This window comes from Falco rusticolus, chromosome 5, assembly GCF_015220075.1.
Source record: "Falco rusticolus isolate bFalRus1 chromosome 5, bFalRus1.pri, whole genome shotgun sequence".
In the NCBI taxonomy this organism is placed as follows: domain Eukaryota; kingdom Metazoa; phylum Chordata; class Aves; order Falconiformes; family Falconidae; genus Falco; species Falco rusticolus.
Window position 1 is genome coordinate 83,355,478 of NC_051191.1, and position 27,576 is coordinate 83,383,053.

At 42.8% G+C, this 27,576-nt stretch overlaps 1 protein-coding gene across 1 annotated transcript; it reads left to right on the forward strand.

The window, feature by feature from the left end:
* Positions 1-48: 48 nt before the first annotated feature.
* LOC119148983 (ovostatin-like) lies at positions 49-25,978 on the forward strand. The gene is made up of 34 exons (XM_037389789.1): positions 49-219; positions 533-689; positions 2,185-2,237; positions 3,110-3,130; positions 4,166-4,334; positions 4,881-4,965; positions 5,758-5,869; positions 6,242-6,356; positions 6,571-6,680; positions 8,452-8,610; positions 8,962-9,189; positions 9,719-9,776; positions 10,280-10,425; positions 11,506-11,655; positions 12,219-12,389; positions 12,698-12,830; positions 13,418-13,514; positions 14,009-14,237; positions 15,514-15,641; positions 15,989-16,103; positions 16,551-16,602; positions 17,398-17,481; positions 18,365-18,541; positions 19,065-19,146; positions 19,712-19,868; positions 20,367-20,441; positions 21,476-21,641; positions 21,909-22,129; positions 22,727-22,942; positions 23,347-23,471; positions 23,820-23,910; positions 24,486-24,554; positions 25,469-25,574; positions 25,902-25,978. The coding sequence occupies exons 1-34, from the start codon at positions 49-51 to the stop codon at positions 25,961-25,963; spliced, it is 4,290 nt and encodes a 1,429-aa protein (XP_037245686.1). The 3' UTR covers positions 25,964-25,978.
* The last annotated feature ends 1,598 nt before the right edge of the window (positions 25,979-27,576 follow it).

The window sequence follows — 27,576 nt, forward strand, 5'->3', positions numbered from 1 at the left end:
TATGATGTGATCACTCTGATGTTTGGATCTCACAGGCAGTATGTCCTGATGGTGCCTGCTGTCCTCCAAACTGACTCTCCAGGTCAAGTTTGCCTGCAGTTCCTTAACCTTAACGAGACAATATCTGTCAGAGTCATCCTAGAATATGGTGCTGTTAACACCACTATTTTTGAGAAAACCATGACAGCAAGCAATAGTCTACAGTGCTTCAACTTCACGGTAATTTTCTTTTTTTTTTATTTATGTCCCAACGGAAAAGAAGTGTAAGGAGGAACAAGAAAATCAGAGCAGAGAGCACTGGAGGGGAATAATTAATGGAAGCAATAAGACTTGTTGAAGGAAAAAAAGAAGTGGAGGAGAAATATATAGTAACAGACAAGGAGGTGTTTTTAATAGACGTAAGAAATAAGAAAGGTCCAAGAAAGTTGATGAGATGGGTGTCTCTTTGTAGGACCCCATGCCACAGGTACAGGTTCTGGAGCAAATGACTTCAAGACTGGCAACCTCCCCTTGTTTTTCTGTTTCCTTACAGATTCCTCCTCTCCATTCTGCCCCACTGGCTTTCATTTCTCTCTCTGCCAAGGGCACCACGGTCAGCCTAGCAGAGCGGCGGTCAGTGATGATCTGGAACACGGACAGCATCATCTTCGTGCAGACAGACAAACCCATCTACAAACCAGGACAGAGTGGTGAATATCTACTTAGTTTATAACATGTCCCTTAGGAAGCAATTTATTCGGATAGAATTTCTCTGCCAGGTACTTTTCAGATTAAGCTAGAGTCTAGGCAGCTTCTTCAGAGTTTCTGTTAAAACCATTGCAAGTATTTGCTGTGACGTTCAGAGTCATCTTCAGGATGGCAGGCAACAGTTATCCCATGGTCTCTATTATTTTCTTTGTCCCTTCCTCCTAGCTGACCGAAGAGGGGAGATTTTATTGCTGCTGTTTCATTCCTGGTGACAGGTTAAGGTAGTGGAAAGAAGTGATTAGATTACTATTTAAGTGCCTGACATAAAACAATGCTCCACCAGCCTTCTGCCTGTGGTGCTGGTCAGTGTCAAAGACAGTCAAAGATAATGAGTGAAATATGGTACTTTAAAATTACTACAAGTTTTTAAAGACAAAATCATGCTATTACCTACTGGATTCTGACAGTTTGGGACTTTATATTTTCATGTTGGTTTCTTTCCTGCACTTATGTTATTCCCCTATCTATACTTCTCATCTGGCCATCAAACAGAGCACCATGTATACAAAAAACCATTCATCTAGATCCACTCCTTAATTCATTGCTAGTCTTTAAGGCTTCTAGCACACAGCTAGAACACTAGGAAACACTGTGAGAATACTTCTTTCCACAGGTCAGCCAAATACAGCCATTAGACTGGATCAGCTACACTTTAATTAGGGATAAGTTTTATCTACGTAGATACATAGCATGAAGGAAAGCTTGCCAACCAGAATTTGGTGCCACCAAGGTGTCCACCAAACATGGCTTGATTTTGAGGCAGGGGAAGCAGTAGCCTAATTTCGGTGATGAAAACTTAATGCTTTTTAAGGACATTTTTGACACACATTTTTATTTTCGCCTTGCACAGTAATTCATCATTCTCCTTTCAGGTTTTGGGTGTTTTGTTTTAGTTGTTTTTTTGTTGTTTGTTTTTTTTAAAAAAAAAAAGAAGTAAAGAAAGTAAGGGAAAAAATTGTACAAGATGAGAACAAAGTGGACTAAGAGGAATTACAGTGCATTAGGAAAACCTGACACTTCACCTAGTTCAAATAATATCTGGAACTTTCATATGTTCAAAGCAACAAACCCTGTTTTAGAGATGGGGAAATGAAGAGGAACAAATCTGCCTACATCACGCAGATGGCCGCTGAAAGAGTTATGGCTATCACCTGAGACTGCCTGACCTGCACAGTGGCTATTCGTTCGGTCATCCCCTTTCTCTGAGGTTAAGCAAACTTTCATGAAAGACTGTGAGAACTCGATGTTGGGGAAAAGTCCCCTTGGCAAAGTCTGTGTAGGATTATTTTACCTTCAAAGGTGTTTTATTATCTGCATCTTGTGCAAATTGAACTGTTTGAAGATCTAGTGAAACCGGGAGTAGTAATGAATGCAAAACATCAAGCTCAGCCAAATAAACTACAGTTAATGCTAACACCCTACTCCTTGTCTTTCCAGTAATGTTTCGTGTTGTTGCCCTGGATTTCAATTTTAAACCTGTTCAGGAGATGGTGAGTGACCAGTAACATTCCCCTGTATTTAAAATTGCTGGGAGACAACCTTTTCTCAAATTTTAAATAAACAGTTCTGTGGATAAAATGAGATATTAGAGAGACTAAATGCCAAAGAATTAGCATGATTTCCTAAGCAATGCTATAACCCACCCTTATGTTAGGGTCACAGGGAAGATTGCAAGTGTGTAGCAGGTTGGATTCCTGACTCCTGCTACAGCTGGGAAAGAGGCTCAAGAACCCCTCGACTTTGTTGATGCAGACATTATTTTAGCTCTGACCAGAAAGTCCATGGTTTAGTCTCTTGCTATCACTATTCAGCAATTGTTGCTTGCAAAAATTGGTGTGTCACCCACCAGTACTTTGTTCATTTTAGAAATGGGGAAATGAAAATGAAAAGTTGCTACCACAATTGTTTATCTCATCAGAGGCACTCCTCACTGCCAGCAAGCTGCCTTCATGCTCAGAGTACATAAATCAAGAGATAGGTCTTTACTGGCCTCCTCTTATGTGGTTATAACCAGAATACAGCACTGTGTTACTGCAAGAGCTGGTGCTAATGAGCAGAGTGAGGATGTAAGATCAAAACCCAGATCACCGTTTCATGCGTCTCTAGAACTCAGCTGCTCTGGGATTGCACTAAATCCAGTATGATCAGAACCTGCCCCACCATTCTCATTTCATCTCTTTCCTTTATGTGGTCTTATTGAAGTAAAACTGCTATTAAACTGATCAAAATAAGAGATGAGGATCTCTGATTACTGGTATTATACTGATTATAGGTTATACATTTCTCACAGTCCTGGGGGAAAATAATCTGTGTTTGTTCAGCCATCTAATCTCTTCTCCTATTTTTTTTTTTCCTCTTTCAGTACCCCTTGATTGCAATTCAGGTAAGGATTTTTTCTCTTTGCACTGTATTATGTATCTAAAGATAAAACCTAGGGCACATGTGCTTACACTGGTTTGTATGTGTCCACACACAGCCAAATCTTGCCTGTGAGAGCACTTGCAAAAATTAACAGAAATTTCATAAAATCCCAGGATGTTGTTTGAACCTTACTCACATGGGAAGCGTACCTATATTCATTCCAGCAGTCAAAAGCTGTACCGTTCTTTTGCCTGCCTTTCACTCCCCTCCACCTCTTCCAGTTTGCCCAACTTATTTTGGAGTATATCTTTTCATAACTCAAGTGCTGCTCAGAACTATGAACAAGGGTAGGCTGTGGATACGATTACTAGCTATGTTAACACTTCCATGTCATTTTGTGGTGATTTTTAAAATAGCAATCGCAGTCCACATCTAGATATAATTCTTACAAGTTTTCATGTTACACCTTGAAGTCACTTGACTATTTTGTTTGCAGTGAAACCTACATATTTTGAGCTTTACATGTGTTTTTCTGCAGCCAGAAGACTTCAAAGTCTTTAAAGACTTCAAGTAAATGGTGTGAGCAAGTTTTCTTTAGTCTAACTAGCATACCATAGACTAAGAGGCAAATGACACCCCAGTGAATACAGAAGAAATACTTACTTACTTACTTCTTCTGGTAGCTGAAAAAAACAGCTGGGGTTGCTAAAGGCCAAGATGCACGTGGAACAAATGTGAAGGTTTTCTTTCTCTCCCCTCTTGACACAAAACTAGAGCAACATATACTCTAGCAGTATTGTGCAACTTCTCTTGATGACTGAGGCTAATACCTAGGCTGGCACAGGATGCCTAAATCAGATATCAGAAGATGAGAATCTAACAACGTTAATAATCAGAGTACAAAGGCATAATTTGTCTTAGTGCACATGCATTAAGCAACTTCTCCAACGAGTTAAAGAACTTGCCCTATTTTCTTCTTAATTTCTGGTTTTGTTTGCGCGTAGCAAAATATTTCCAAGGCAAACAAACTGTGAGTCTGTGTTCTTTTTTTCTTCAGGATCCACGGGGCAACAGGATCTTTCAGTGGCAAAATGTGACATCGGAGATGAACATTATCCAGATTGAATTCCCACTAACTGAAGAGCCTGTCCTGGGGAGCTACAAAATTATCATAACAAAGAAGTCAGGAGATAAAACGAATCACTCATTCCTTGTGGAGGAATATGGTAAATGCCACAGTATGTTTTTAGTCAGAGTAGAAAACATTATTAGAGATGAACTCCTATCAGTCAATTCTTTTGACCGCTAAAACTTCAAACACCTCCCTGGCAAATGCCACTTCAATTCGTTGTCATTAAGAAGGGAGAGGGGGGAAAGAAGAGCAGTAAAAAGACAAAGGGAAATTAACCATTTTTCACAGATTCAGCCAGAAAATAATCTACATTACAAATCAATACGTTGGCTGCAAATTTCACTGTGACAAACTAACCTTCATCCAGCCACATCCATGAGCTTTCTTGGCCAAAGCTCTGCAAGGCATCTAGACATGACAGGATTCACCTCAGTCCTGACTGCTCCTCAAGTCATTGTAGAAATACTTTAGTGAGCCTTCGCAGGTCAGGCCACTTCTTGACCATTTTGGCACCCCAGTTCGGGGGTCCCATTCCATCTGTGACTAACACTGATGATACAGCCTCATTTTCTCTCTTCTTAGGAGGGCCTGCAAGTTTGCAATATGCCAGTATCTTTTTTCTCTTCATTCTTTGTCCTAGTGTTGCCAAGATTTGATGTCACAGTCAGTGCACCAGAAAGACTGACAGTCTTGGATTCAGAGTTCACAGTGAAAGTCTGTGGAGTGTAAGTATCAGGTGCAGAGTGGTTAGGAAATATGCTGAAGAGAAAGAACTTCCCAAGGACCGGGGAATAAAACAAGGTTTAGAGAAGAGACCAAAATAAACAGGTCCTCAGAAGAGGCTGGTCAGAGTGGACTTGGTGGTTGGAGCTTTCATTTACTTGTGTATTAATTTCATTTTATTGTATGAATATTGTCTTCCAACTAGTGTTTAGTGGGTTGAATAAATCTTTTGAGAAATCCCCTGTTAAAGCAGGATGTGTTCACTCCCAATAACCTACTTCAGAGGGAGACCTTCATACAGCTGAGCAGCATCTTTAAATTCTAGCAGGCATCCTAGGGTTCCAGCTGTCTTTAACTCCTCCTCCAAGCTGAATCCTCAGCCTGACTTACCAGGATCTTGTAATTTAGAATCCAGGTGAGATCCTGATCTCTTTGCAGATATAAGGAGTTTTGCTTTGATTTCAGTAAGTCTAGAATTCCAGCTTAAGCTGAAGAGTGGAGACAACAGTCATAATTTGGTAGGTAGCCATGTCTGTTCATCATGCTTATAGAGGTATTTATTTTTATGTTTAAGATATGGATTTGGTTCAGGGGTGAAATAGAACTCATTAAGATTTCACTTCCTGAGTGGTATTATCTTTCTGTAACAGCAGGAGAGTTAAGGAAAAAGCCTGTGAAATGATTCCATTCTCTGGCTTCCCAGCTCACTGCTTATCCTGGATCTATTCCTGCATATGTGATCTTAAGTCAATTATTCAAGCATCAGCTCACGGACTTGTTTCCTCTTCCCCTAGGTACACCTATGGCCAGCCTGTTGAAGGGAAAGTCCAGCTCAGTGTGTGCAGGGATTTTGATTTATACGGGAGGTGCAAGAAAAGCCCAGTTTGTCAATCATTTACCAAAGACGTATGATACATGATTATTATTCCTCTTTGTGCTTGTCTTCTCCTATGTTCTTGCTTCTCTGCCTTCATCACTCTGTCTTGGATGCTTCACTTCACTCTACTCATCTGTTTGCTTGGATCACTAGCTAGGGAATCAGGGCACCTCATTTCTCTTTTTGGTTTCCTACAGGCCTGAAGAAGAACTGGCATGTTCCTTCTTCGTGACTCAGTTTCCCATCTGAAAAGCTAGACAGTGATGTCTCCATCAGCCCTGTATAAATCACATTAAAAGCAGAGGAAAAAGACTTCACTCACTAAAGAAGGGTCCCATGTATTGCAAGCAGCCTTTGAAAGCTGTGATCCTTGGTAACTGGGTTTATTTTCTTCTTTCCAGCTGGAGTCAGAGGGCTGCCTCTCCCAGGTTTTCAGCTCCAACATCTTTGAGCTAAACCGCATTGGTTACGTGAGGAATCTTGACGTGAAAGCCATTGTCACAGAGAAAGGAACAGGTAATGCCTTCTAGACAGTCAGAAACAGCAACAGTGATGTGGTCAAAAAGGAGAGCAGGAGATAGTCAGCCTCTGCCTGCTGAGTACAGGGATGTCTTCCTGAAGAAGTTCCATTTTTATAAGCACAGTGATAGTCTCCAGGCAAATGCTAACTCTGATGAAGCTATTTGCAAGACAAAGTACATCTTCTCTTGACTCTGGACATTTCTTACAGGCCTGCAACTTACAGCTACTCAGTCTATTTCCATAACCCGGGTGATGAGCAATATACACTTTGAGAACATGGATCGCCACTACAAAAGAGGAATTCCTTACTTTGGACAGGTAAGCAAGGGCATAGAGATCTTGTATTGAAGATGACTGACAGGCAATCACATGACAATGGTAATGGGAACATTTAGGGTACTGTTTGGAGTGGGGGGGCGTTCTCCCCAATCTTCTTTCTCTACATACAGTGCCCTATTGGTAATTCTGAATATTGAAGACTATTAGTTATATTCTGAGTTTGATTCTACTAGAAATACTTCGAAACAAAACAATACATTAACTAGCATTTTTCTAACTTTTATTTTAAGCTTGATATAAATCACTGCCTCTCCCTTCAGAACTGACCATTGTATGCCAACCAGAGATGAATAAAAACACTGGGGGATGAGGGAAGAAACAGTGAAAGGCGTTTAAGAAAAAATCAAGTTTCTGTCTCAAAAAGCTTTTTCATTATTCTGTGTTTCATGACAAATCCCATATAAGTCTGTCAGTGGTATAAATGGTAGGGATGAATCTCTCTCTTTCCTTCACTTCAGCTTTTTTTCAATGATAGGACATCTTACCAGTAGCTGGAAGGAGAGAAGAGATTGTCTTTCTAGGATTTTTTTCCTCTCTGGAAGATGTCTGTATAACTTTCTCATGTTCCCCACTCCTGGTCCATTCTTCAGATTGCTGTGCACCTTAACAGCCCTTTCTGGAGGATGGGAGTGAACAGGCTCCCCGAGGTGATGTGCCACAGTGTAATTCCTCAAACACACACATTCACACACACGCTAGAGGTTAAACATGCTAAAAGACATATGGTAGGAAGCTGGGATGTCACGTCTCAGAGACAAAGCTGCTGACTGGCCTCAGGCTGCTTTTATGAAAAAAAAAACAAACCAAAAACCCCAAACAAAAAAACCCCAAACAAAACCTCAAAAAACCAAAAAACCCCAAGCAAAAAAAACCCCACCCTTGAGGGTCATATCAGATGAACTATTGTCTGGAAGCCACTGATGCTTGTACTTTCTCAAAATGCAGCAGGTCCCAGTTCCTGTCCTGGTGTCATCACATGGCATTCATGGTCCTTTCCTGCGCTATGAAACATCTGTTGCTGGCCATATGTTGTCTGCCTTCAGTTTTGCTGCCTTCAGTTCCACTGAAGTTAACATCCATCTGAATACTTTTAGTTCTCTATTGTTATTTTTGTTTCAGAGGTCATTTTTCTCCATGCTGTTTCTGAACAGTAAGGATAGTCACTGTCTTAAGCTTGCACTTAATATATTATTACTTTTCCAATCTTTTTCTGAAAAAAAAAACCAACCCAAGCCTCTAAATGAATGTCAGTTCTAGCAACCTAGAATTTACCTAATGGTGTCTGTTATTTTGTTGTTTGCTTAACACATAAACGGCAGAGTCAGTGGGGACAGAATCAGAAAAATGTTCAAAACAAAGATCTGGAGAGAAGGCTTTCAGACACTGAAAGTATCAGCAGCAAACTCTTGAGACTAAGAAAGGGGAAAATGGAAGAAAGGAAGTACATCTTTAAACTGGAAATGTGTACTCAGAAGGGTCTGACCGGGAAAGAGACGAGATGTAAGAAGTTCTTGCTCCACAAGAGGACTTTATCAATGATGTAGCAGATGCTGAGGAAGCTTCTGCTCCAAACCTCATAAGATAGCTGAGATAGCTCCCAGAAAGTGGAGAGACATTTCAGTTCTTAAGTATTGCTTTGAAGGGAGAAGAAAATGTAATTCTGCTGTGTGGAGAGCAAAGGAGTGCAAAACTTTGGTATCTACATACAGAAAGATAACATGCTGATCCTGTTTTGCATTCTTTTCTACAGATCAAGCTGGTAGGCAAAGACAACTCTCCTATTTCCAATGAGGTTGTTCATCTGTTTGTCAATAACAAGAACACAGACAACTTCACCACTGATGATAATGGCATTGCAGAGTTTAGTATTGATACGTCCAAAATGTTTGATCCTGAGATCAGTCTGAAAGTGAGTACAAAACTAGGCTGAATAGAGACATAAAGAGAGATGGCTGCTCTCAGACTGAACCCCAAAAAGATGGGATGAAATTTGAATTCTGGTAATATGTGCTTTATCTGGCTTATTTCATGTTCTAGACCTCTCAAAGATTACTATAGAAGTGAGGAACACCTGAATTGTAGCAATGCAATGGCTTGCTGCAAGGCTGCAAGACCATTTTGCTGCTTTTTCCTCACCAGTTTGGCTTTAGATGAAATTCTTAAATGTATGCATTGCGTGAATTAATCATTCTGATGTCTGTATGTGATAATAATTTCTCTAGTGACATATTTGTTTTCCTTTTCTTCCCCATTCCCTCAGGCAACTTACAAAACCAGTGACCAGTGCCACTCTGAAGGTTGGATAGAGCCGTCCTACCCTGATGCATTTCTCTCCATCCAGCGCTTCTACTCTTGGACTAGCAGTTTTGTGAGGATTGAGCCTTTGTGGAAAGACCTGAGCTGTGGGCAGAAGAGGATGATCACTGTGCACTACGTTTTGAACACAGAAGGATACGAGAACATCAGTACCATGAGCTTCTACTATGTGGTGAGTGTGTGGTTTTTGCATGGCTTGCTGAAAAGGCTGGACTGGGCAGCTATCTGGCAGTCCATCCACAGCAATTACGGCAGTGAGTGCTCTTCCAGCTTTTGTATTAACAGCCAGCACAATGGCCAACAACTCAAGGACAGAAGCAGCACTGAGATGGTTTGGGAAAATCTACTCACTCAGGAAAAATGACCTCCATTTCTGGCTACGTTACTCTGTTTCATAGCAAGGGACCACCTTCAAATGTCTCAGGCCAGGGTTCTTGTCTCTTCCTTCCAAGGAACTCTTTATGGTATTCTCTGCCTCTCTCTTTCCTTCCTTTTTCTTCTGTTTCCTGATCAGTGACAAGGGCCCCAGCCACAGCAGCAGCAGTGGCAGCATCCACCGTGCCCTAAAGTTGATATTTAAGCATTTGGAGCAATCTCACTGTACACAGCTTGATGGTCCTGTTGGTGTACATTGAACTTGATTGCCACTTTCTTCCTCCAGCCACTACCAACCCATAAATACATTGCTCTTCTCTGCACAGGGCATGGCAAAAGGCAAGATTGTCCTTACAGGGGAAATTAAAGTTAATATCCAAGCTGGTAAGTTAAGTTGCCAATCCATGTTTCTGCATTAAATTTATTTGTTTAAAAAAGAATGGAATGGTTGAACTGAGGACCAAGGCAAGACTTTCTGGATGTATACATCAGCTAATGGGAGGGCTGCATCTCGCCCCATTCATGCACGTGTAGTAGTGCTGCCACTAAGATCACTATAAATTCAGATTTAGTCCAGCAATTAGTTCATTTGGTATGAGTCAAGAAGTAGTGTCCTGTAAAGATCTTCCCAAAGGACAATGTAGGGAATGCAGAGTGTGTGGCTTAGGGGGCTCTCTGAATCTGGCCACATGTTCAAACCCACAATAAATCTGAATGCATCTGGATCTAAACCCAGGCCTATCTAGCAAATCCAGGATTTTTCAGTTTATCATCTAAGTGCAGATTGCTCCACTGACTGGTACAGCCATACACCAGCGGAGGACAGCTACTACTACAGCAGACCTTTGCACTTGTCTCTTTACGGGTCCATTTCTTTCTTTGAACAGAGCAAAACGGCACTTTCACCATCCCACTTGTGATCAACGAGAACATGGCTCCAGCCCTCCGGTTGCTGGTATATACCTTACACCCTGCCAAGGAGCTGGTGGCAGACAGTGTCCGATTTCCAGTTGAGAAGTGTTTCAAAAACAAGGTGAGAAGCACTAAGATACAGAAGTCTTTCCTGCTGTCAGATAAATACAAATTCTTTGTGCACACATTCCCATCAGATTTCCAGGATTTTTTCTTGTTTCCACCCACTTGTCTCAACATTACTCTCTTCACTTCTCCTCTTTCTTGATGGCCTTATACCTCTCCTCTACCACCACCTCCTGGCCTTATTATAAAAAAGTAAATCTTAAACACCAAAACCTACTTTTCAGGAAACCCACTCAACTCCCAGATAGTTCCTCCCTCTCTTGAACTATACTGGTGTCCTATTTAGTTTAGACCATCTGTTCTTGAGCATAGCGAGCACACTTTAGCCTTACCCCACTTCACTATTCAATCTAAATTTTTACACTTTTTTTGTGAAAAAGGCAATTTGAGTTTACCAGAACTAAATACAAATGGAAAAGAAAGGAAAAATAGCAATCTGGTGTTTAAGTTTTCCTTCCATGTTTTTTTCTACTGGTACATTTTGTCATTTTGAAATCAGATTTCACTGTTAAGATTTTTCTAATCTTCAGTTCCTAAAAGTTAAACCCCATAAAACTTTAGGAGAAAACAAAACAAGTGAGATTAAACAAAATGTTTCCAGTTACCTGAGAAGGTCCTCCACTCCTTTTTTTTATTTTCCCTCTTATCAAACAAAAATGTGAAATAGATTTTGCTCTGAATAGTTTCAAAACAGAATCGGTTTTCAATATTTGCTAAAGTGGGCTATGGACCTAGTAAAAATATGATTTGCTTACTGTAACACTCATTACACGTAGCCTGTGTCATAATAAGATCTGAGTCGACAACAGCGGCAACAGAATCCACCTTTATTTTAAATCACTTGAGGTGGGGTCCATTTAAGCTGTCACAGGAGTTTCAATGTGGTTGTACCTGAGCCCCCGTTACAGTGGAGGCCCGGTCAATAGAGGCAGTGGAGACCAGACATCTCTCTTCCAAGCAATCTGTGCTCTAACAGAAGAGCCTTCTGCTCTCCTCGCCCTCCATTCACACGCACCCCTAGAGCAATGCTGGGCATAGGGATGAGCCATACCAACATCGGTTTGATAAATTGCAGGTCTGGTTGCAATTCTCTGAAAAGCAGATGCGCTCAGCTTCCAACGTCAGTTTAGTCATCGAAGCTGCTGCCAACTCCTTCTGTGCCGTGAGGGCAGTGGACCAGAGCGTGCTGCTCCTGAAGTCTGAGACGGAGCTGTCTGCAGACACGGTGAGCTGCCCAAACAAACGCATTGTACCCTTCCACTGCTTCCTTCGCCTCCATTACAGTGTCTTTCCACTTAAGATTGTTAGACTGTGTTAGCCTTCTACCATTTTTTGCATGCGCTAGTCAAAAAGCATCTATAATAGGCAATACAAAGCTTTTGTTTATCAGCAGTTGGAAGTCCTCTTTTCATGTGGGATTTAGTTTAACCAGTGACTGGTCTCTGGCAGCACATCCCTCTGACGTATCAACCACTCCTCCCAGTCTTGTTTCATCAGCAAACTTGCTGAGGGTACCCTCTGCCTCATCATCCAGACCACTAATGAAAATGTTGAACAGGATTGGACCCAGTATTGACCCCTGAGGTACACCACCAGTTACTGGCCTTCAACTAGACTTTGTGCCACCGACCACCACTCTCTGGGTCCAGCTGTTCAGCCAGGTTTCAATCCAGGAAACAGCTCATTGTGTCAAACAGGCCAACATGTCAGCTCTGGCAATCTGCAGCACATGATGACGTGATCAGAACTGATCTTTCCACACACACAGGTTTTGTGTTTCTTCCCCAGATATACAGCCTGCATCCCCTCCAAGACTTTCAAGGCTACATCTTTGATGGGCTCAATCTAGAAGATGACCCCCAAGACCCCTGTGTCTCATCTGACAACATCTTTCACAAAGGCTTGTATTACACACCTGTAATGCCTGGATTAGGCCCAGATGTATATCAGTTCCTCAGGGTAAATGTCCTGTACATTACTTAAATCTGTTGAAGTGAGTTTTTACTTATGTAGCTTTAGTTATTTCTGCAAATGACACTGTTAGTAAAACTTATACATTGACAAACCCTCCTCATGGACATTTATTGTCTCAATTGACTTTGGTGCCGGCTGTGATTTTTCCAGCATGCACAAAGCTCCCACAAGTCTCTGCAGAGATGTCTCTGAGCATCTCTGTGGTGGAAAGGCGATAATGGGAAAGAAGGAGGAATGGAATAAACCCCAGCTACAGTATGGTTATGGCTAAAACTGAAATGTGTGTTTTACAGGATATGGGCATGAAATTTTTTACTAATTCCAAGGTTCATCAGCCAGTTGTGTGTACTAGTGAGACTGCAAGACCTTCCCCATATTTCTTGAATGCAGGATTCATGGCTTCCACACACCATGTCAAATCATCAGGTAATAAAGGGGACAGGAAAGAGATTTTAATATTTTCCTTAAATGAAGTGGTATTCATGTGACATGGACAGTACTGATGAATCACATTGGTACTGATATTGAATATTGGTCTGGCACAGACTGAGACGGCTTAGGATAATGGCCAATGCCCAAAAAAGCTTTTCAGGTCTATGTTTCTGATTCATGTCTAGCTTCATGCCAGGCAATCAGTAGAGTGTCAGACAAAACTGACGCTGTTGACACTGATTCCTTTCTGACCAGAGCTTGTTTGAAGAGTGCAACAGTGTGGACAGCAAACAGATCTGAAAGCCAAGTGACCTGAGTTCTTGCCCTAGGTCTCATGCTCATAAACAAGGAACCAAAGCACTTCAAGTAATGTTTTCTTTCTCTGTGATACCAGGTTATACCTAACTCAGAGATACATTGGTGATACTAGTTAATGTTTGTGTGGCATTACCAACAGTATCAGAAATAAATGGGTAAACACTGATCTTCCTTCATACGCCCATGCATATTAAGACATGTTCTTTCTGGGAGTCTTCATTATTTGCATCAGTTCTGACTAAATTGCCATTATCTCTTATCAGCCGAAATTGCTAGAGAGGAACGTGGGAAGAGACTCATCCTTGAGACTATTCGGGAATTCTTCCCTGAAACTTGGATTTGGGATATAGTTCTAATTAAGTGAGTACTGCTTCTTCCATCTCTTTGCCTTACTTTTAAGAGTTACTCAATATGTCCCCTGATGTCTTGCAAGGCGGCAATTCCTTGTCACCTCTTCTTACCTTTTGGCCTGCAAAGACTTAGCTTTTTCAGTCGTCACCTGGCCACCTACCCTCCTCTTCCCCATGATAAAATTACTCTGTCTATTCTCACAACATGTGTACCACGAAACATATTCCTTTCCTAAGAAGAGGGGCACCTTTATTTAAAATATGGGTCCATGTAACAAAAATTCTGAGTTTTCCTTCCAAACTCAGGAAAATTATGGGCAGAAGAACTTACAGATAGGTTTTTCCTCAGCAGATTTGGGTAATAAATTCTGTGGGGACTTGGATATTGAATTTCTGTGGACAGAATAAGGGTAGTGCTGATTTTCAAGACCCATTGCCTGGACTGAGAAGCAAGGTATATGAAACTCATCCTTTCTAAACTCATCCTTATTCCATTCTCATCAGCTCTACTGGAAAAGCCAGCATCTCATACACCATCCCTGACACCATCACCGAATGGAAGGCCAGCGCCTTCTGTGTGGAAGAGTTGGTGGGATTTGGTCTGTCTGTGCCTGCCACCCTGACAGCCTTCCAGCCTTTCTTTGTGGACTTGACCTTGCCGTACTCTATCATCCAAGGGGAAGATTTCCTGCTTAGAACGAATGTCTTCAACTACCTTGACCGCTGCATTAAGGTGTGTACTTCTGACTCCATTCTTAGACCTTACCCCATCTTCAAAGAAGCTGCAGCAAAATGACTGGTGTAGATGACTGGATCTGTCCCTGCTCTTGAATGGTGTACACTGGTCATTCTACCTGATGACAGACTATCCTGACTGGATTTGTCCTCCTAAATCGCTACAAAGCAGAGGGAGCTCTGTGTGAGCTGTGACTAGGATGGGTATGTAAGCAACTGTCTCAAGATCCATAGAGGAAGTAAGCAAATGCTTTGCCGAGTATCATTCACTATCCACAGCCATGTGAGCCACTGACAGTTTTATTGAGGTCTTTTCTTTCAGGATATATTTGCAAATGTGAAGAAGTGAAGGGCTTGTGCTTACCAGACAGAAGGAAGTGGGAAAAGCAAGAAGTGGAGAGCAGACAAGCCCTTCTCAGGGGCCAAAGTTCCCAAAACAGGGAGCACAGAAGTCCAGTGCTTGCACCACAGAGTATCTGTCCAGCTAGAGGCTCTATTGCTCCCAGGCACTGGGGGACTGTACTCTCAATATTAAGCACTTTCCAGGCAAGATGGCTCCAAACCACAGGTGCACTGCACCTCTGCATGGAGGGAGCTTACACACAGATTAAAGGATACCTGAAGAAAAATATAACGGGGATCTTCTGTCTGGCTTCTTATTTATGTTGTATTTTGGAATTCTGGAAAAAAAAAAGAGGCAAAGGTAGTCTAGATTTCCTCTGCTTGATTTGAATGCTAAATATTAGCTCTCCAATCTCACAAGGAGATCATCATCAAAGGAGGAAAAACCAAGACACAATTTAGGAGGTTTTTTTTCCCCAAGCTCTGTTAAGTTTGACCTAACAAAACAAAAAGGCCTAGGATTGTAAACATCCTAGAAAAACAATATCTCAGTTATTGAGGCTTTCATCTCTTAACCGTGTTTTCCAAGTGTTGATACAACAATAGAAGAACAAACATTAATAACTGGTTTCCTTTGCAAGTTAGTTCAAACCCATTAGCACCAGGACAACTGAATATAAATATCCTGATCGGGAATCAGAGGTATGCATAGGATATTTAATGTCTCAATGGAAAATGTCACGAGAAGCAAAAGGGAATACTGTTAAGGTTACATCTGATGGATGATTCATCTAACACCATCATCGCAGGCTTTAAATCTGCTCTACGCTGTTAACACCAGATGCAGACACTATCTCACCCCCCTCTAACAATAAAGCACTATTTGCCTATGGTACAAAATCATCCCATCACACTCCTCTTTCTGTTCTCAGATTAATGTTTCGCTGTCAGATTCCCTTGATTATCAGGCCAAAATCATCTCCCCAGAGGATGATGGATGTATATGTGCCAAGCAAAGAAAGACCTATGTCTGGAATATTTTCCCCAAAGAAATTGGTAAGTGCCTTTGAATCCACCTGATTTTCTGTCCTGAGATTGATACTAATCAATTTATACCTCACTTGAAAAAACCTGATCCTCTTAAAATGTGGAGAACCTGGCCTACCACTGGTCTTTCTAGCTGTCTGGACTAAAAAGCTCCTTCAGAACTGCAGTGTGTTTATCATTCCTGTTTTCAGAGATCATTTCTCTTCCCATTTGTCTCACATGCAGTGACTGACAATTCATTATGTTGCACTACTTGATATCTGTAGATATTCATTATCAGATAAGTTTTCTTACTTTAGCCATCATTCTGCAAGATAAAGGTCTATATTTTTTCTCCTTTTCTGCTACTATTTAAGGTAGTGTAGTATTCAGGATTACTGCAGAGACCAAGGATGATGAAGCTTGTGGAGACAAAGCACCTAGGAACATCAGTATTGACTACAGGGACACCCAGATCAGAACGCTGCTGGTTGAGGTACTGCTGACGGCTCTTACTCTTTGCCCTGTACTTCCCATGAGGAAAGGAAAATGTAGCAAAAGTACCAAAAGCAAGTAAAAGTTTTTCAGGTTCCCTAAAGAACTCCTGGTTTGGCTCTACCTTCATCTGGCTGGGACAGGGTCTGGCTATTCAATCTAAGAACAAGTCCACTCCCATCTGATGTCCTCTTCTATGAGGATCAGTGGGTGTTGGTAAGTGCATGTCTCCCTCATTCAGAGGAGAAACTGGAAGTGGGGGACTCCATCTGATGGGAGCTCCCTTTTAGTAGCAGCCACATCAAGTACGAACCTGTAAACTTGCTTCAGTCCAATTGTCTTATGATGCAGGAGGATTGAGCAGGGGCTGCGTCTTCTGTCACTGCATTTCTTCTGCGTGCTTTGTTCTCATCCACTGCCTGTGTCTCTTCTTCCCATTGCCATGCAGCCTGAAGGCATCAGAAGGGAAAAGACCCAAAACTCCCTAATCTGTACAAAAGGTAAGGGTCTTACGTACTGCTGTCCTGAGAGGAACTGTAAGGAAGGCTGGAGGTCGCACTCTCCCACAGCACTCACTGATGCTGTCCCTCCCCTTTTCCCCAGAGCTGCCCAAATGGCAGCTAATGTGAGTGTTACAGTTCAGTTCCCCGCTACAAAATTCCTGTGTGAGCAGGTGCCCGTCACTTAGACAGTGCCTGCGCTGCACTCAGCAGTGCTGAGATGTTGAAAGAAGGCTGCTGTGAAACTATCAAAGTGAGATGCCCTTTTCATGAAAATCTGTCCTGCATTTCACCACTCATGTTGACTGCTGTCCTCTGTTCCAAGGCTAACTGTAGCTTGCAGCTTTCCACTTCCAATGGGAATAGGAGAGGGAATGTAACATTCTCTTCCACACTATCTTGGTGCTGACAGTAGTTTCCAAGGTTTCCTGAAGCTCTGCCTAAAAAAGGCACAAAAGCAGCCCTGACCCTCACCAACCAGCTGTCCCCACTATTATGCTGAAGAAATCCTCAAGGTTCACAGACACTACAGCCTGTGAGCACCACCAGCCTTACCCTGTTCAACTCATTTCTGTTGATCAATGACAGTTACTGCACCAATTGGTCTGTTTTTCTCCACTTTGGTTTTGCTGTGCCTCCTTCTGCCTTGAGGTTCTTCATGACAGCTGTGAGTTTCTGCCTATTGCTGTCTCTTGTGCGTAATTTTGCACTGTGCAGTTCCTACCAGGAGCATTTCACTGCTATGATGAACGTTCCCATACAAATGACCACAACACACAATATTTTTCTCCACAGATGCCGTGGTTATTCAAGATGTTGCTCTAGATCTACCTACAAATGTGGTGAAAGGATCAGCCAGAGCTTCCTTTTCTGTTGTTGGTAAATATATAATTAATAAAATATAAAAAGAAAGAAAATGTAAAAATATAAAATGAAAGCTTTTTTAGGATCCAAAATGTGAGTTTCCACTCCTTGTGTGGGAAACTTTTGAGCAAAGAGACTGATTCTTATCTTGTCCAGCAATGCTCTTTGCTGTGTCAGAGGAATGAAGTTTAAATATTGGTTGCATTCTTCACTTTTCTGTTTAAATTTATTGCATTTGAATGTTTTGCTCTGAAGTAGCACAGTTCTGAGTTATGACCTCAGCCAGACTCATGCCAGTATGACTTTTTTCTACTCGCCCACCTGCAAATCAGAGATGCTAGTGAAATCTTTTCCTGAAAGGGACCTGAACTTGGTTATGTGACTCACTAGTCACAAAATCTTTGCTTTGTAATGTTGGTGATTTCAGCTCATTCTAGAAATCCCTTGCTGGGTTTGTGTCATCTTTCCTAAAAATAACAATTTAGAGGTGGTCTGTGATATATCTGCATAACCAGTGCCCCTTTTCAGCATTAGTTGTCAATTCTGCAATATATGGTTCACTGTAGCATCTCTGGGCTGTTCTGCTTCCCTCCTCTGGAAACAGAAGTTTCCTGGAACAACTTTTTTTAATTTCTAATAAGAAGTATCTGCTTGAAGTGGCACTGAAATAGGTAGTGTTTCTGGTGTGGGTGATTTAGACTAAGGAAAGGTGAACAAGGGTTTTTTTGACTGCGAAGCAGAACAGAACAAATCACTCGGTACTGAGAGCTTTGTGTTTGTTGGAAAGGCTTGCAACCCTAGCTAGACTTTCCACGACTCTGACTACGGAACAAAAACTACTGCTTAATTCAGTGCCTATGAGTTGTGCTAATCCCCCCTGGCACCTCCTCTTCCCCAGGTGACATCATGGGCACTGCCATGCAGAACGTGCACCAGCTCCTGCAGATGCCGTTTGGCTGTGGGGAGCAGAACATGGTCCTGTTTGCACCCAACATCTACGTCCTGGACTACCTGAACAAGACAGGGCAGCTGAGTGAGGAGGTCAAATCCAAGGCCATCGGATACTTAGTGAGCGGTGAGAGCCTTGCGCTTCCCTTACAATGTATGCTGAAATTCCCATTGAGGCCCAGTGAGCAGAAGCAGCAGAGTGGCTATCCGAGCAGTATGGCACAGCTGCTGTAGCACAGCTCAGTGACCCAAGAGTCTGCCCTGATCAAGACATTTATTACCTTTCTTTTATCTTCTGTTTTTCCTTATCCTATTTTGCTGAGACTCAACTGTCATGCTTCCTTTGAGATTCCGCCTTTCAGACCCTTTCTTCTTTTCCACCCAGGCACAGTGTGTATCCTAATCCTGTTAGTTTAGTCGGAGCACAGAGCTGAGACAGCTCTGCCTGTTCTGTTTCTGCCTGTTCCATGTTTCTGCTGGACAAGATGTTCCATCCTTCCATCTAAGCTCCTTCAGGGATCCCCTGCTGCTTGGTAGATATACATTGCCTTTCCACTCTTTCCCATGGTGGTTTCAGATAAATCTGCCAGCAAACAGAACAGAATTTTGTTTTTAAATTAGGGAACACTTCCTCTTCCATGTTTTTTCAGGCTACCAGAAGCAGCTGTCATACAAACATCCCGACGGGTCCTACAGCATCTTTGGCACCAGAGATAAAGAAGGGAACACCTGGTGAGTACTGGGAGCAGAAGTGGCTCAGAGATTAAATTGCACTGAATTCACATGATGCACTTTTACTAGCTAAATCAGATGTACAGAGCTGTCTAAGATCGGGGCTCTGTAAGCACTAAGAAAAATGGCTCTCTGCCCCGTGCCAGGCAGGGTGCGCAGAGAGGCTGCGATCCCTACAGACCCAACTAACTTTTTGATTCACACTCCTGCTGTCTCCCATGGAACCCAATGCACCGCACTGCTCTGTAGAATCACAGAATCAATTAGGTTGGAAAAGAGTTCTAAGAGCATTGAGTCCAACTGCAAACCCAACACTGCTAAGTCCACCACTAAACCATGTCCCTAAGTACCACATAACCAGGATTAACCACAGAGTGTGTTGGACACCCTTCCTATGTCCCATCTAGCTACTGTTCCTTTAACTAACCTCTCCTAGAGGAGCACACCAAGAGAAAGCAAGCCATCAGCATGTTGGCTGTAACTCTTCATGTTTATGCATAGCATGAATGGGAGGGCTGAGTTTTTCTGTTCCTACTTCCAATGCTTCTTCATCTCTCCCTTGCAGGCTCACTGCCTTTGTGTACAAATCATTTGCACAAGCTAGTCACTTCATCTATGTTGATGACAATGTCCAGGCTCAAACCCTGATGTGGCTGGCAAGCAAACAGAAGCCAGATGGCTGTTTCCAAAGCGTTGGAACACTCTTCAACAACGCCTTGAAGGTGGTAGAGAATTACTTCTTGGTCAAATTTACAGTCTTTTCATTAAGAATATGCTCTCCCACTACTGTCAAAAGCTATACTTTACTCCAAACGCCTGACCTCTGCCAAGGGCTAGCTCTCCACACCTTACAATGACTATTTTCAGCTCAGCTAGCTTCCCCACACTGTACCTTACACCTTACAAGCACCTGGGATAGGGTTACAGAACTGTAAGCTTGAGGGAAGGGGTTTTTTTGTGGGTTTTTTTGTTTGTTTGTTTTGTTTTGTTTTGGTGTTTTGTGGGGTTTTTTGTTTGTTTGTTTGTTTGTTTGTTTTTTGAGATGGTAGCAATGGGTTTCTCTTGATTTAAGAGCCATTTAAGAGCTCTGTGTATGCTTTCCTTCCTCTTGGCCTGCTTCCAGAACTGACTGCACTCCCAGCTGGGATATGGCAGTTCGTTTTTAAAGACTTCTCACTCATGGCATTCGCTAATTATTCCTCTCTCTGTGTCCTTTTCAGGGAGGAGTAGATGATGAGCTGTCGCTTTCTGCCTACATCACCATTGCCATGCTAGAAGCTGGGCACTCCAGCTCGGTAAGGAGACCTTCAGTTGCTGGTATTCAGCTGGAATTGGTTTGCAGTTGTTGGCTTGGCTCCAGCATCTGCTACAAACTGTAGTAAAGAGAGAAAGGAGAGAGTACTCCCAAGGAACGTGACCCCGCTCTGTATCTGCACTAGTTGCTGTGGTAGAGAAGTTCCCCATCTCTATATCTTTTAAGCCATCACTGTTCAAGCAGAAATTGTACAGGTCTCAGTGAGGTTAGGTCTTCTATTTGAGATACCCAAGACCTTTAGCGACATCTCTTAGTTTCTGATAAAGAAACTTGAAAAGTAGTAACCCACACGCTATAGTTTAGCCTCAGACATGGTTCAGTCAAGAAAGTAAGTTATTGCAGGTAAATCCATAAAGTCTACAAGGGGGACTAAAAGCTGTGTTGGAAAAATGAAGGTCCATCACAGTGAAAAGCTGTTCTATCCTTTTTAAAAAGTGGCTAGTACAAAGAAGACCACAGAGGAGATGTTAAACTTCAATATATGAGTTTCTCTGCCTCCAATTTGTCATATCTTTTCTGAGGGCCTTCCTGGTTAGTGCATTGGCAAGGGCAAGAGTCAATCTGTAAACATTTTTTATTTGTTGTAAACCTAGTACAACTTCACAGAATTAAATTAAAATTACACCAGAGTCACTGAGGAGAGACTGCTAGGTTGGATTTGTTTAAAACAACAGACTCCCGTCTATAAAAGTGCAGAGTGAATTATTGTCATGGAGGTAAGCAGGAATTAGCTGTGAAAGAAACGGTCTTCTCTTTATAGACTGACATCTTCAAAAACACACTGAAAAGCCACTTGATTTGTCTGATGTTTTCTCTGAAATCTCTCCTTAAATAATCCTGTATTGTCTCTCCTGAAATCACTATACAAACTGAGGTCCCATTCTCATTGCTGTGATAGTGACGGGAGGAAGAACAGGTTTAAAGAAAATAAATATTTGTCCAGGTGAAGACTACTGTCCAGAAGTAAACCCATATGTTTTGTTTTGCTTTGGTTTGTTGTGTTTTTTTTTAAAGTACCCTGTAGTCCGAAATGCCTTTTTTTGCCTGGAGACTGCATCTGAGAAGAATATCAGTGATGTTTACACTCAGGCACTCATGGCCTACGCTTTCTGCTTAACTGGCAAGGCAGAAAAATGTGATTCATTCCTCAGAGAGTTACAGAAATCAGCAAAAGAAGTTGGTGAGTTTCAACCATTTGCGGAATTTGGGAAGTGGGTAGAGGGAACAGATCTTACTGATGGTTCATGGTCTAGCCTTAACAATACTGAGAGTATAGGTACATGCACCGACCTCTGCAAATAATACATGGAGTTAATTTACAGCACACCTGTTGCTCCATAGAGATTACTTGTGAGAAAGAGGCCAGGACACAGCACACCTCCGAGGCAGCATGCAGCAGTGACACACATAACCCATTTTGGTTGCTCCTCACCCTCTGTTTATTCAGATGGCTCGCAGCACTGGGAGCAGGAGGAGAGGTCTCCATCAGAAAAATCTCCCTCCTTCCTTGACCATGCCCCATCAGCTGAAGTCGAGATCACCAGTTACGCGCTGTTGGCACTGCTCTACAAACCCAGCCAGAATCAAGAAGATCTCACAAAGGCCTCAGGGATTGTGCAGTGGATCATCAGGCAGCAGAATCCCTACGGAGGTTTTTCTTCCACCCAGGTGCCAAAACTCCCTTCCACTCCCCAGCCAGTCCTAGGACATGGGGCACTGCTTCAGGGTGCCAGCAGGGCTTTGACTACCTAGTCTTATTTCTCTTTTGTACCTCATGTCTGAAACACACAGAGACCAAGCATTTCTCTTAAAGAGACCAAAATACCCCTTTTTCTTTTTTTTCCCTCTTCACTATGAAAAAGTTAAAGCCATACAAGATTAATCTGACTAGCAACAAATACAGATACTTGTGTTGGGGATGAGCATAGAAAACACCAAGTTCCAGCTGTTACATGACCAAGAAGTGTTTTGTAGTAGTTCTCCAGAAAATACATGCTTCACCACCATGAAAAACTCTAGAAGTATGCTCTAGTGCTCAGATTTTATGTCCTGAGACCTTTATATGAGTACAGAGATTTCTTCCACCCTAAAACATACATGTCAGAATGGAACGGCTCCGTATATACGGGAACCCTGGATTTATGCGCAAATTCAGGGTTTCTTTAGCCAGGATGAAATAACTATGTTTCATACTGGAACCATAACTTTGACCTCCTTTGCACGGACCACACTGTGTAGCTAATTGCTTTTTATTATTTTCTTCAGGACACAGTCATTGCTCTTCAAGCCCTTGCTGCTTATGGTGAGGCTACCTACAATTCTGTTACACAAAATGTAGTCAAGATCACTTCCAAAAAGGCTTTTGAGAAGACATTTATTGTCAACAATGCAAACAGGCTCCTGCTGCAACAGATTCCCCTTCCTGAGGTCCCTGGGAAATACAGCCTAACAGTGAATGGCAGTGGATGTGTACTTACGCAAGTAAGCGTCTGCTCTCCTCTTCATTGTGTCTCACATTCTGCACACAACACAGTGATCTTTTTGATGATTGTCTAGCAGACTTCTCTTTATTTTCCCTAATTATTTTATTTCCCTAAACTATTTAAACTTTTCCCTCCAACCCACATTGTGACTCACAGCATGGGGAAAAAAAGAGTCCTTTCTGATCAGGAGCTGGTTTGCCTCAGGGAGGTAACTCTGGGTACAAGCACCTTCACTGTTAAAGAGCATTAGTCTTTTGTGTCTGTCATTGATGTAAGCAAGGATCTTCCTCACAAAACCAAGAGCAACGTTGTCAGGAAACTTGACTAAGTCTGATACTTGTTGTCTGGAATGCAAGGAAAACTCTTGTCATGCCTGAACAAAAGGGTTTTTTCCTCTTCCAGACAGCACTGAGATACAACATTCACCTTCCAGAGGGGACCTTTGGATTTTCACTCTCTGTACAGACATCAAATGCTTCCTGCCCACTGGATCAACCAGCGAAATTTAATATTGTCCTCATAAGCAGGTAATGTGCCATCAACAAACCAGTTGCACAGTTGACAAGGCACGCAGAGAAGGTTACCCTGTGTATTCAGTTCTGCTTACGAAGTCAAGAACCATGAGCTGATCAATGTGTTGATGATACCAGCCTGTGAAACACAGTATCCCAAAAGACCTTGTCGCGGTAACTGATGGTGGTAGCACATACTTGGCCCCTTCATACCAGGGGCCTCCCCAGTGTCTTCATTTGAGCCAGTCAGCAAGTGCATGTGCCTCATGCCAGCCTCCCTGTGCTGTATGAGACCAGGAGCAGAGAGCTGAGGTTTGCTTCCCCAGGCACGGTCCCCACTGACGAGGGCTTCTGTTGTTTCAGTTACACAGGGAAGCGTAGCAGCTCCAACATGGTCATTATCGATGTGAAGATGCTGTCTGGCTTTGTTCCTGTTAAGTCTTCCCTGGACAAGGTAAACTTATAGGAGCAAGACTAAATGAGTCATCCCAGGGACAGAGGAGAAGACTGGTCATGATGAAAGCAAAGGCCTCGTTAAGGATCATTTGTTGACCCACAAGCCCTGCGAGGTGTTTGCATGGCTGCACTGTCTTCATTACCAGGTAGAGGGAATGTCCTGAGCGAGCTGTGAGCACACAGACATTCGCACCTTTAAAACTAGGAAGGGTTCCAGCTAGAACCTGACCAGCTGGCAGGTACAACTGGGAGCTGGCAGTGCCTAGGTAGGGAAAGTGTAGGAAATCTGCCAGACTGATTCTGAAAACTCTACACTAGAGTCAGGCAGTATTCCCTAAATGAACTGCAGTGCCTCCCATGCACTTGGGAAGTGCTCGTACCCCCCACTAAGCAGCAGGTTTTGCTCAGTCTACTCATCTGTTCAGCAACGTATCGACTAAAAATCAGCTGCCAGCCCTTGATACCTGGCTAGGACCAGAATGAATCCCATAAACATGCAATGGTAGGATCTGGGGTAGCACTTGTTTTTTCATTGTTTATAAATACATTTATCTCCATTTCATTGTTTTAAAGCTCATTGCCAGTCATACAGTGATGCAAGTAGAAAACAAGAAAAGCCATGTCCTTCTTTATCTGGAAAATGTAAGTTCTGATCACTGTGCATCTAATTTTCACAAAGGATGCAAACAGCATGTAATAGATGCATCTACAGCATGGATGCGCTCTGTGAAGTGCATTTATCATGTTCCTTCCTCAACAGTTTTCCCCTGTAATCACTAAGCTACTTAGTCCTCAAACTGCATGTAACATCCCAACCTCCCAAACGGCTTCACAATGATGCCTGCCCCATTAGCACCTAGAAATAAATTAAACAACAAAAGCACATAGAAATTAATCAAAAATCTTTCTCTTTTCAGTCAATATCAGATAAACACCACAAAAGATGTTCCTTTGTGTGTTATGTCCCCTTGGTAGTTTTCTCGTAAACTTCAGTTCTTCCAACAGGACATGAAACACTGCCCTAAACTCCTCTGGAAAGATTTCCATTCCTTCTCTTACACTAGTTCATTCCCAAATGTAACCGGTAATCTAATCCCTGGCTCAGCATTTACATAGTAAAAGTAACTTTGCTTGGGGCCCTGCAGAACTAACAACAGAAGCCAATATGCCCATGATGCACATTGATTCCCAGTTTCTTGGTGGCACATAATGTTCCTGTCTGAAATGGGAGGGGCTGGGATACCAGATTTTATCGTCCTGACCATTGGTAGACCCTTGAGAATTAAGCCCAGTTTTTTGGGACATTTTTCCCCTCTCTGGTAATAGGATGTGTAATAACTACAGAATCAGGTAATATAAGCAGGATAGGAAACCTACAACTTTTCAGTTTCAATTTGGACTCTCCAAACATATTTCAGATAATGGATGTCCCACATCTGTATGTGTGGCATCAATGAGATTTGGAACATACAGTCTATCAGTTACCACCCTGGTCTGCTCCAGATGTTGTTTTACAAATAAAAAGATTTATGTGATCCCTGTCCATCCATTCCCAGATCTCGCAGAAGAAAAGGAAAGAAATCTCTTTCACAGCTGAGCAGGACTTTGTAGTGACCCATCCCAAGCCAGCTCCTGTGCAGATCTATGATTACTATGAAACAGGTTGGTCTTTGATTTTGACTAGTATGAAGTTTGGGGGATGGGCTGAGACAGCAGAAACACTGCATGCGTTGTGGAAGACCCAGAACCAGCCCTCCTGGAACTCGCAGGATCTGGATCTACTGTCAAGACTCATTTCACTTTAGTGAGCTGGGTCTCATGCCCAAGGTACAAGTGGGCATGACTAGAAAGTTACAAAAATGCAGGTGCCAAAACTAAGGACATTTCAAGGATCTCCAGCTTAAGCATGTGTAGGGTACACCCACCTCCAGGGAAAGGCAATGAAGGTGGTCTCCAGGCTAAAGGGACATTTCTTTCCTTCTTCTTCAGAAGAGTATGCTGTCACCCAGTATACGTCACCGTGCAAAGAGGCTGTTGCAGAAATGGACTAATAAGGAAAGTAAAAGCCAGGAAAAAAAAACCAGGCAGGTAAGAAGGTGAAGTATAAAACAACGTGAGCAGAGAAGTTGTCGGGGTGAGTACAGCAATAACTATCCTCGCAGAAACAGATTCCTCAGACTCCACCAGGCTTCTCAGGGAGCAGCCAGACAGGGGCCAGGTCCTGTCCCATGACACATGTTTAGTGGACACAAGGGGAGACCACATTGCTGTTCACGGGAAGAGCTCAGCCTCTAGGGGGGAAAGCCAAATTGCAGAATAATGGAGAGACTGGGGAATACTTTCAGGTTTTCCTCAAAAGCATTGGCACTTAGCAAGGAATAATCTACCTACAGCAGTCCTTGAAAGCCTCCCCCCTGAAGCCTACGCCTCATGGGCACAGACAAGGTGTTTCACGTGGAGTTACAGAAACCCTTTCCTGGACAGTTAAAACATTACTTGAGGAGAATACTTGAGGTGACATGAATCATGGAGGCGGTGTGTTGACTAGTCAGAGGTACAATCCTGCCTTGCTGTAGGTCTGCATCCTGCTCAGCGCGGCGGTTATGCTGGTTATTACTTGCTGAGCAATGCCCAAGTGGTACAGGCACACCCTGCTGCCAGACCTGGGCCCAGCCTCTGTTTTGCACAGAAGGGGATGACTACCCTGTATCCTGAAGCCGTATGTTATATCTTGCAGCTGTTGGTTTGTTCCCATTGAGGTTATTTTGTTCTGGATTTTTCCCCTGCAGGATCAACATCAATGTTGAGCAAGAGGTCAAGCATCCTATTTTCTTCTGTCATTAAGTCCTGGAAAGGGCCATTTCACCTTACTAATCACAGTGGGAGTTTGCGACGTCGTTTGAGCTAGTGTCTGATTCTCTGCTTCCTTTCACAGCACACATCTTTAGATCTGTATCATAATAATGTATAACTTTCCATAAATAAACCTCCCTTTTACATTGGGCACTGGCTTTTTTTCAGTGTCATGGAACAGACATTTCAATGACAATTCACATGTTATGGTTGCTGGCTGGAGAAGGATGAAGGGAGAAACATATCTGTCTTGCTGGCAGCGCACAGCCTCCTCTCCCAGCTACAGCTGATAACCACTGGTAACTGCTGCAATACACAACGTGTTCAGTCCCTCCCACCTCTGGAGTTTAGGACACATTTCCCATGGCTGCCGAACAGCCCCTCACCTTTCCCCAGCCCTGCCAGGGTGCTGCCTCTGCCCCTGTGGCATAAAAGTAGGGGTTTATGTATGGACATGATGGAGTGACTATGCACCATGCTTAGTAGAGGAGAGGGTGAAGAAAGGGGCAGGTTTCAGTCCAGGCCTGGTGAGTGTCTGGTCCCACGTCCTGGATAACCCCCTGCCAGGCCCTCCAGTCCACAAGACTGGCCAGAGTTTGTCCAAAAGAGATGACGAGCCTGGATCATGATGCCCTGTCCTAGCCAGCAGGAACAAGCCTCTCCATTTTCCTGCACCTTTTGTCATCCCCCACTTTGTAACACTTGGAGTCACGGTGGTTTCAGCAAACACAAATGCTCTTGGGCTGCAGCATGCCAGAGTTGGTGGAAGGGTGGGAGGAGCATGATCCAAGCACTAGCGGAGCACTGGCAA